Source organism: Sander vitreus, chromosome 12 (assembly GCF_031162955.1).
Source record: "Sander vitreus isolate 19-12246 chromosome 12, sanVit1, whole genome shotgun sequence".
Lineage (NCBI taxonomy): Eukaryota > Metazoa > Chordata > Actinopteri > Perciformes > Percidae > Sander > Sander vitreus.
This window is the reverse complement of record NC_135866.1, coordinates 2,664,600-2,675,678: the sequence shown is the minus strand read 5'-3', so window position 1 is coordinate 2,675,678 and position 11,079 is coordinate 2,664,600. Positions and strand designations below refer to the sequence as shown.

Below are 11,079 nucleotides of genomic sequence, written 5' to 3'. Positions count from 1 at the left end.
GTTAAAAACATGTGGCGACATATCCCCGGTGTTAAGAGGCCCGCCGCGGAGTCAGCAGTAGCTTTGAATGTACAAACTGTGGAGGGCGAAGTAAAGAAAAAGAGAAACTACTTTTCGAACAAGTGGCGCATTGACAAAACGTACAGGGAAAGACCGTGCAAAACATTTCAGACCGTCCTGCCAACCTGTATACATTTTAACATCAATGAACGCTGTAACGATTTTTCAGTCGCTGAAAGCTGCTGCTGTTTCAATCCTGACGGCTCTCTGCTGCTCAGTTCCCCCCGCGACTGACGACACACGCACGCACACACGCGTTCTTTTCCTTATTTAACGAAAACAAAAGTTGAATAATGCACTTCTAGAGACAATATATCACGAGACATTTCTAAAAACAAATTGTTTCCTAAGAAGAATGCCCATCACGCCAGTCAGTCAGTCAGTCTGACTTTTATTTCATTTGTAAAGAAGAACATAACATGGATTTCCTGCTTCCGGCCTGTGTTGCTGGAAACACATATGATGTAGTCACCGTCGGAGGTACGGTATAAACAGAACATATTTAGGTGAATCGTTGGTAAAAAATAAATCAAAATAAAAATATCGATTCTAGGGAGGGGGAATCTATTTTAAAAATCGGCGCCCAAAAAAATCCTGATTCATAAGATTTACATTTTTCCCCCACCCCTACAAGACACGACGGCGGCCCTCGGCTGAAGAGTCTTAAGTCATGGGAAGGTTGAGGAAGAACTGTGTGTGGGACTATCTCAACTGTTATGTGTTGAAAAAATGTGGCGGTTGTCAGCACATGTAGGAAACACACCCTCCCATTTTGTCCCGCCTCAGCAGAACAGAAAGCAGCACCTCGGAAAGAGTTTTTCAACGTTGGAGGGACAAGAATCGATTTTAAAAATCACGATACATACGATTTTAGATTTTTTTTCCCCCCTTACCTCTACTGCTAAACCTGATCGTTGTGATTGATATCTGATTGTTCTTACTTATTAAGTGCCTTCCAAGTAGCCTAAGGCTGATTTTATCCAGTAAAAAGCAGCCAAAGTATCTCCGCCTCAGTCGACATGTCTTCAACACAAGGATCAGATGGAAATAGAAGGAGCCCAGTCCTCTTCCAGCCAGCTGAATTAGCAGGTCACGGGTTCATGAGGAAGGCTGCCAGTTCTTGTCATGATACACCCATCACCCAGTCTAATGCGCCGCGAGTCCGCTGTGTGTTTGTAGCTTTGAGCTGTGAATTGGCATTAAACGCAGTGTTTTGTGTCATTTGGCGAATGTAATAGCCAATAGATTTGGCGAGACTTCCCACAGTGTCCGTTAGCCTGAACCAGCGCGGTAATCCGTGATGATGTGATCCCTGCGCTCACTGTTATCAGGAGTAATCCCGGCGCTGTCGGCCTGATCACAGATCTTTTATTAAACCGATGCACAACTGACATTAGCTGCCTAACCCTCTTTTACTGGCTGTGAAACGTTGTTCCCGGTACTCAAGCGGCTGTAAAAGGGTGTAGCTCGTGTCACTTTGTGTGTGTAGAATTTGTAAAATTTGATTTATTGTCCAAGAGGGATATTTATTATATATTATAGATATTTATTTATCCACAGTCAGTACACATAGCAACATACATGTATACACACAGCACCATATAGATGGACACACTTAACCAGACTCCTAACACTCGATTAGAAAAGGACGGCAAAGTCATTCTCTATAACTATTCTCCCCATATAAAACCATCAGGACTTTTCTGACAGCCACAGCCTTGGCAATGAAAGTGAATTGTTGTGTGGTTGGTTTGGTGCCCAGTCTGCTGTGGGCTCTGTGTCTGTGTGCATTATGAATATCAGTCTCCCCCCCCAAAAAAAAGTTGTTTAGCCCGGTGGCAAGTGTTTTCAGTCCCAGACTGATAGCAGCATTAATGGAGAGCCCAATAGTTTCTGTGATAACAGAGTCATGGACGGAATGGCGAAATTGAGAATTCAACTTACGCCCAGTGGGCCAGCAGGCTTGCAATACACTGGGGGGGGGGGACCCGAAATATAAAGATTTCTATTTTTTATGCAAACACAGCGTACCTCTTTCATTCTTCCAACCAGCTTCTTGAAAAGGTCGGCGTAGCAATATCCAAAAACCTGTTGATATCCAAGTCTTTGATAATGTTTAAAAGTAGCTGTGTTTCTCCTTATCTGGTCTGCAGCCTTGCAAACTGTTGGTTTGTGTACAGTAACCATAGCAACACAAAGAGCTGACCATAAAAACCCCGATTGAGACGCATATTCCGAATGCGCTGTATACATGTCCAAAGAATGCGTCTAAAACCCGAATACCCCACATGTCTTAATCGGAAAATGTTCATAAAAAGGCCTTATTTGGAATATCCAACCGGAATAAGCTGTTTACATGACCTGTATCAAATTCAGAATATTGTTATAGTCGGAATAATAGTGGAATATTGGTGTGCATGTAAACGTACTGATGGTCTTAGCTTTGGCTTCTGTTTTTCGTCCTTATTTTCCCTTTTGGATTATTATCACTGAACTCAAGTTTGCCCTCAAACTCCGGATAAGAAGCGCCTTTTTAAGCTCCATTGTGCTTCTGGTCTGTCTAGTTGAGTTATGCACATTTTAAAAATAACTTAAAAGAACAAAAAAGCACTTCAAAGCTCAGCTTGCTCAAGGTGTGCTGGAGACTCACCTCATGTTGTAAGAGAGAGAGAGAGAGAGAGACTTCAGCAAGAAGCATTGGACTAATCTCTGGGCTCAGCAGCGACATGCCTCAGTTGCTGAGACAGAGGAGCAGAGCGGAGGAAGACAGACGGAGTTAGACACAGTAAAACACAGATACAGCTGTGGAGGAAGACCATGTGAGTCACATTACTATCTCTCCCCTCCTCATGTCTAACATTATGTGCTGCGCCGAAACCTTTGAAGAGGATTAAAGCTCTTCCGTTTGTGTTTCATGCATTTGTTCTGATTAGGTTAGTGGAGTAATAGGCTTTGGAAAACATGTGTCGTTTGTGTCTTTGTTGTATGTGTTGTCAGAAGAAGACAGAAAAGGAAGAGGCATCTTTATAAATGCCTTACCAAGACTTAAGGTGGTGAACTTCAAGATAGTTATTTAACTTGTATGTTGTTGTTGTCATCATAGAGCCTTTTTCCTGCGGTTTTAGTTTCCCTGGATGACACTATATTACTTGACTGTCGATAATCACTATTGCTGCTGATACCCAGTTACTTGTTCCAAACAATCTGCTGTCTCTACTGCTAGGAATGTAAAATGTGTATTTTTAGAGTAAAATACGTTTAATAAATGGGAAGTAGACTTAATGCACAGCTGGCTTTGACAAGCCTAAGGTTGGGTACCGAAACCACATGGAACCGGTTCCTACGCAACCGGTAGGAATCGGACCGGATTAGAACGCAAATTTTGGTTCCTCGTTTTGGTTCCACTTAATGTGTCGACTGAAATATTTTCCCTCTGTCGCTCCGAAATGGATGTAAAATATCCCCCTTTCTCTGTAGTCTACCGTTAGCTAGCTACCGTAAATATAGGCTACTTTTAAAATGCCATATCTTCCCTCTGGGCTCACCAAAACAGAGGTAAAAGCATATTAACCATTCACTGCACGTGATCACTAGTAAACATATTACATCTTTGACGTCATTTTTCAGTTTTTCAAGAATCAGTTTAGGAATCGGAATCGTTTTAAAAGTACCGGTTCGGCATCGGAATCGTACAAAATCCAAACGATACCCAACCCTAGACAAGCCAGCTATGAAATTGTTCACAGAACCGGATAATCTTCTCTTTTGTTAGCATGATATTTAAGCAAATACTGACAGGAAATGCACTTTTAGAGGAAACAAACATAATAGTGTTTTCCCTAGGTTTGTGTAAGACTTTGGTGCATGTATCTGGCGTGGGGTTTCGGGGTCCTCCCTCAAGAAAAAAAAGCCATTTCACATCATTTTAGACCATTATTATTTCCATATCCGTGTCTACAATTTTGGAAAAGCTAGAGCAGATAATACAAAAATAACGGTCAAGAAGCTTAATGACAAAACTTGCCAAAGAAGTCCGCTGGGGAATAGCAACAATCATTAGATCTGAGCAAGGTCGTTTAGTTGGTTGTGATGCTCACACTGACTTTACATTCATTTGGCTTACCCTACAGTCACATTAGCTACCAAAGAGAGCGACATATGCACTCGCTCGTGGGCGCTCCTGGGCGTGCCTAGCCTACTCCTGGTTGCTTGGCAACGGTAAACAGAAATTCTCCGGTGCTACCTTCAACCACGTCTCACAAGTCACTTCAGAGGTATAGTCAAGTCACAAGAACGATGTTTTTGGATTCAAAAGTATTTATTTCTCGATAAAAGTAACAAAATGTATGAGATAAAATGCCAAACATATCAGGTATATACATAAATGCAATGTCCTGAAGCGTTTTCCGCCATCTTGAATTATTTTCTTCGACTCGAGCCACTGACATGCGTCACGCTGCCCTCACTCCGATTGGCGGTCGCTTTGTCGCATCGCTCAGCATTTGCATAAAATAGACTTCTTGTCCATTTTGGCCCCGCCTTGCTCGTGGCAGCAGCGAGCTCGTCACTTGTCGCTGGCAAACGGCCACCCCCATTGAACATGAATGGTAGCCTGTCGCTTTGTCTCTGTCTCCTGTAGCTAATGTGACTGTAGGGTTAGGCGGTGCTCAAATCCGCTTCGGGTGCTTCACCTAAGCCCTATTATAATAGGAAAAACCCTGAATAGTTAGAAATGCTTTTTAGTTATAATTGGGGAAATGTGGGGAAGAGAAAGAATGACATAACAAATGTCCTCATGGACTTTGAGGTTATATGCTAAATCTCTGTTAGGCCCAAGACCCAGCTTTTTAACGCCCAGGTGTTGAATATATCATGACTGTGGAACATAAAATGAAAACTAGAAATGTAAATGGGAATGTATCAGATACTTAACTTTAGGTCCTTGTTGTTTTCCCTCCGCCTCTGCTCAGGAAGCCATGCTAATCAACGTCTTCCTCTTGCGGTGAGCTGCCTGGGGGACAGTCGGAGGCGTCATGGCGGAGCTGCCTATCGCCCCGGGCGAGGTCTACATCGAGGTGGAGTACGACTACGAATACAAGGCCAAGGACCGCTTCATCACCATCCACCAGGGGGAGTGCTACATGCTGGTCAAGAAGACCAACGAGGACTGGTGGCAGGTGAAGAAGGAGGAAGGGACCAAGGCTTTCTACGTCCCTGCGCAGTATGTCCGCGAAGTTCGCAAAGCCCTCATGCCCCCTCCCAAACATACCCCGCATCCTCCCGCTGCCGCAGGCAACACGGCTCCACAAAGTGGGGGGGCACTCTGGGTAAAGCCAGCCAGTCTGGAGCTGGGACTCAAGAACCGCTCCACCGAGAACCTTCACAGACACGAGTCCAGCTATCGGCGCTCCCCCTCGGCGCACACGGCCTCGTCTGGCCACTTCAGCCCCCCCAGTCAGCGCAGGAACAGTACCCACCACCAGCGCCCCGGCAGTCCCACTGACCACAACCGGCCTCGTCCCGTCATCCTCGTCCCCGGCGGAGCCCCCCAGCCGCCTCAAAAAGGAGGCACTCTCCCCCGCACCCGAGCGCGATCCCCGGACCTGGTCCGCGCCCCGCTGGACGTGGACGGCACCCACCATTGTGACTCTGCGGGTGAGGAGAGACGCACCAACGACTCTGAGTCAGGAGACGAGCTGAGCGGCAGCTCCACTGAACATCTCCAGGTACAGTCATACACGGTCAAAAGAATAGTTTGTGCTGTCGAATGCTTGGTTAACTTCACTACTTCCATAGTCAGTCCTTCCAGAAAAAGTTTTTTTGTGATTGTTGCGGGCAAAAATCCTTGATTATGCGTCACGTTTTCTTAAAAAATGCGATGGAATATGCGGGATATTTATGCAATTTTATGCGATGAAATTGCGGGAACTTGCAAAAATTGCGGGCTTCATCGCAGGGTTTGCAGCTTTTCGATGATGTTCACGTCACGTAATTACATCACTTCATAACGTTCCCATGGCAACAGGGGAAAATGGCTGCTCTTGTATGAAGTAAACGCAACATTTTTCAACTTTCTGCTAAGATATATGGGACTTTTTTGCAAGTGGGGATTACGAAATCATGCAAGCCACGTTACTTTATGGTTGGACTGACACAAAGTGTTGCTGGACGTTTGGCCTCTTTCATACATGTGAAGCTTGGCATTCATTGAGGGGGGGGAGGAGGCTGCTCAGTCTGCAGCTGAACAAAAGACAGAGAGAAAATAGAAACCGGGTCTGGCTGGTGGACCTCTTTTTTTGTGTTTAGAAAGGAGGTGATTGTAGTGTAAGTTGGGTTAAAGTTACACATAGTGCTTTTACAGTTTGTGGAACTTTGACCTGAACACCAATATGTTATGAATATCAATTCTGCCACAGTGTCACATAGCAAACAAGAGTAGTCATCAAGCACAAGTAGTGCATTGCCAAGTTATTTCTGACGGATTTGTAGCAGCTTTTGCTTATTTGTCTCTCATTTGGGTGTTTGAGTCTGTGTCACACCAGGTCAGGTAAACTCTGCCTGCTGTAGTCCTCTTTGGTGTGCCGCTCTTTCCACTGTTAGGCTTCCTTCACCTTTTCAAGTGATAGAACAATATAACCATAATATTCAATTAAAATTCAGAGCCTTCCTTAAGAATTGAACCTCATTGAACCCTTTTTGTTGCACCATTATTAAATGTACACTTCAAAATGCACACAGTTTTAGCATAACATATACAAAATAACATACTTTTATGAAACCCTTATCTGGGGTGACCTCTGAAATAGACTCAAAGAGTTAAGTAATAAAAATATTGCATTCAGTCAGTGCTATCAAACTACTCCCCAAATAGTAATACATTTGATTCAGGTGCATTCAAAACAGTAACTTTTTTAGCTGTCAACTTTCAGAAGCACTGATTCTGGAGCGATGCATCACACAGTGATGTAGCCACTGACTCGGTGTGACGTGTTGTTAAAGGTTATCTAAAAGTGAGCATATACAATTTCAAAGTCCGTACATTCTCTGAAAAGCAGCACAGTCCACAATGGAGTTCCTTCCTTCCCTCGGCCGCTCTGTGTGCCATTCAAATGGCAGGAGGAAAAAGGTCAGAGTAGTCTAGCTTGTTCTGGTAATCTAGACAACCAGTCCAGCTTTGTCTGAATGTAAACACTCTGTGTGATTTTTGATCTGCTAGTGCAAATACCACAAATGCAAAATCTCTGCCTTTTGGTCACAAGGCTTCCCTGTTTCTTTTCTTTTTTTTAACCTTTCTCCCTCAGATACTTTTTTTTTCTCAGTTAATATTGGGCAAAACACTTTGATATCATGGGACAGAAAGCATTTCTTTTTTTATTTCGGTTGTTAAAATTAGATATCTGAGGCCTGTACTACGACCCAGGGTTTTGTGTGTCACGTGGGGGGGGGGATCACTTGTTACTGGGTTCAGTCGCCGTGGTAACTTATTGCTGAACAAGGTGAAGACTGTTGGAGATTAGAGATCAACTGGTGTAATGCTTTATGCGATGTTGGCAACAAAGTAGACAACAGACTCTTAAGTTATTGTGTTTCCAGATGTTAAAAAAGTGATGTCATTATTATAACCTTCTGTCGACACAGGAGTAAAAAAAAACAAAAAAAACAACCAAGTTATGGTTTTCATTTTTTAAGTGACCCTGGTGTAACGGCAGCGTTTCCTTTTTATTTTTTATTTTTTTATTTTTTTAGCAGTGGGGGCAGGTCTTCCAATTTATAATATATTACAGTGACTCACTTACGTTTTAATGTTTCCAGATGTTTGATATCAGGACGATGAGCTGACAGAACTGATGAGTTGAACGTTGTCCAGTTAGAACGGACCCACCGCGGTGACGTTTTTGGTGGAGCTGTTCGTTTAATAGTCGTCTCGGAAGAAAGAGAACGTTTTGACAATGAACTCCATCAACGCAACAGTATGTGAAGTTAAACTGGACGGGCCCAATAGCCTCTGAATAGTTCTACTTGGTGTTAAATTGCAATGTGAGCGGCAGCCAACGGGGGGTGCATTATGTCGGCAGGATCATTTAAAAGGCAACCGCGACTACGTTGTGCGTCTGCCCTATTTCTGATACCGTGGCTTCAGAAATTTTGCCATGGCGGGCCGCCACTACAAAATCAACACAGAGGAAACCCTGAACGGTGATAATGCAGTTTGAATTGTGTTAATTGGAAAGTAATGATCCACCTCGTGCATTATGTTCCTCGATCAGGACATGTGAATGAGTGTATTGTCAACACCCTGCTGCTCCTCAAGTGATTGATCGTTGGTTGATCATGTGGATACACTCATGCGAGTCAGCAGCGGTGATGTCAAAGTGTCCCAGTTTGTTTTTCCTCTGTCCTGGCAGCATGCTGACAGCTCAGATGTGAGTCAGGACTTCCTAAAAAGAATACAAACCCCGCCCCTCCCCTATCTCTGCTCTCATATTTTCTCTTCTGATGTCTTTCATTTCCTGCGGCGCCATATTATAAAGGGAATGGGAAATAAAAGTTTGACTTTTAAAGCAGCGGAAGGATGACTGAACTAGGGCTGCACAATTATTCACAATTTTCTCGAAATCGCAATATGGACTAGTGCAATATCGAAATCACAGGGGGTGCACAATATTTGTTAAAGGCAAAATATGTGGTGCTGCAGAGACGTCCCGGCCTACATAGCCTATCCTGCAGACTAAAGAAACAATCTCTGTTTGGCACAGATCCTCGCAACCATTTTAATTGTTTTTATTTCAATATTTTTCAGTGAAACTGAGAGTAATGATACAAAAAATGATAATTTCCTCCGATATCGTGAATCATATCATGAGTCAAAATGGCAATTAGATATTTTCAAATATATATTTTTTCCTCATACGGTGCAACCCTAGTCACAACATGAAACCAAAGCAGCAGTTTAAATGCCGTAAGTAGAGATGGGTGAGTTTCCGGCTGCCAGGCCTTGTTCCTCGTTGCCAGCTCCTCCAGCTCCTTCTGATAAACTCCTCTCTTAGAGGCAGTAATGAGTGCGTCTGGAGAGCAGCGCTTTCCCAGGCTCTTATCTGCCACTCTGGACCTGACACCGGGGCCCTCTTTGTCTCTACTTTTCTGGCTAGTCATCTTTCAACAGCCAACATCCCCCAGCCGTCATTCCTTTGCACTGTTTTAGGTAGTTAGATTGTGGGGCTGTGATTCTATCGGCCATTTGACATTATTGCAGACAGCCGAGTTGCTTTTTAATGAAGTTTGGAAATGGTGCGTGTCTTTTTTTGTGGCCAAAATATGACCAATATCCCAAAATGGGCAGTCATCCAATATCTCAGACACTGCTTGACTGAATAGTTATGATATCTAAGGGACTGACTAAGAAGATGGGCTTTTTTTTAGTTACTTCCACTCCATCTAAAGGCCCGGTCACACCAGAATTTAAAACAGGGACATTTCAGGAAAAATTAATTGAAATGGAATTGCCATCAGTGGATTTGCTTGTGTGGGTGACGTAAATTCCCCCTTATTTTGGAAAAACACGTAGATGAACTTTACAGTTCCACTTTGTGGTGTGACCAGGCCTTAAATTGAAAGATCTTTCTTTTTTACTTTCAAGGCATTACAGGGATCACAAATGTCAGCTGTTAATGCAGACTCAACACTTCCTATTGCTTCATCACAGTGAAACCCTTCCAGTACACAGAATCCATAATAGCATCTATTGTGAAGTAGCTACAGCACGTGTGTCAAACTAAAGGCCCGTGGGCCAAATCTGGCCGCTCCCAGATTTTGATCCAGCCCGCATATCAATTTATGTTCACAATACATTTTGGCCCAGCTACTTTTTGTCGCTTTTTCCAAAGTTTTTGTCACTTTTGCTGACGTTAATGTCACTTTTGCTGACGTTAATGTCACTTTTGCTGACGTTAGTGTCACTTTTCCCGACGTTTTTCTCACTTTTCCCGACGCTTTTGGGTGACTATAATGTCTGAGGAACTTTTTTAGGGCTTCATGTCGACCAAACTGTAAGTGAGAAGGCTAGATGAAACATGCAATAAAACAGTCTAAGATATTTGACTGTTTTGATTAAATAAAGGCGTATCAATAAAGTCTACATACCTGGCCCTTGATGTGATTCTTATTTTCCAGTGTGGCCCTTAGAGAAGTTGAGTTTGACCCTCCTGAGCTACAGGAAGGGTTGAGTTGGAGTCTTTGCTAGTAGTTCAGCGTACATTTGGTTTACATTTTTGCAGTTAACCTCCACACATAAATAATATTTTCCCCACCTCCTACCCCATTTGGTACCACCCACTGCATTCAAGGCAGAACGTGACTATAAAGTCATAAAAGAAATGGTGCAGTCATGTTTGAAAAACAGCACAGAGTTGTCACCACATTAGTATTGAGTTTCCTCTGACAGCCATCGATCCTTAGTTGTTAAAGTTACCAACTGAGATATGACTTGATACTTTCGTGCATACGGTGCATTTAAGGGCCCTGACACACCAACCCGATTATCGGCCGTCGGACAGTCCGACTGATCAGTCCGACTGGCTTTTCTGCCGACGGTCGGCCGTCTGGTTGGTGTGTAACAGCTCTTAAAGCCCTTGGCCGCGGTGGATTGGACGTTGTATCCACCGACGCAGATGTTTCCCTCTAGCCACTGATAATGGCTGCCAAGGTCTCAGTGTGCTTTAATTTGCCGCTTCACAGCACCGCCTCATCCATTCTGCTTTTCATCACTCAGTCTTCCTCCAGGATCATAATAATGCAACAGCACTTATGAGAAACACTGAGCATGTTATAGACTATGAGCTCTAACCTCACATAATAGTTATAGCACAAAAAAAGAACTCGCGCCGTCAAATCCTGGCTGCTCAACCCTGACCGTCATGTGAAGGCATACCTTACTACCTGGTGTAGTAGATACTGAGAAATGTAGTCCTAGCTTTAGCTTAAAGTGCTCATAATATGCTTTTTTCCCTTTCCTTTATTGTG

The 11,079-nt window shown here is 43.6% G+C and overlaps 1 protein-coding gene across 19 annotated transcripts in view; it reads left to right on the top strand.

Annotated features, from left to right (window-relative positions):
• LOC144526098 (rho GTPase-activating protein 12-like) overlaps positions 1-11,079 on the top strand; it is an 80,803-nt gene that overhangs the window by 5,080 nt on the left and 64,644 nt on the right. For all 19 annotated transcript variants that reach the window (XM_078263296.1, XM_078263295.1, XM_078263294.1 and 16 more), the window contains one exon: positions 5,031-5,786. In XM_078263296.1, coding sequence (XP_078119422.1) covers positions 5,094-5,786 — 693 coding nt within the window. In that variant the 5' untranslated portion in view covers positions 5,031-5,093. The remainder of the gene's footprint in view (positions 1-5,030; positions 5,787-11,079) is intronic.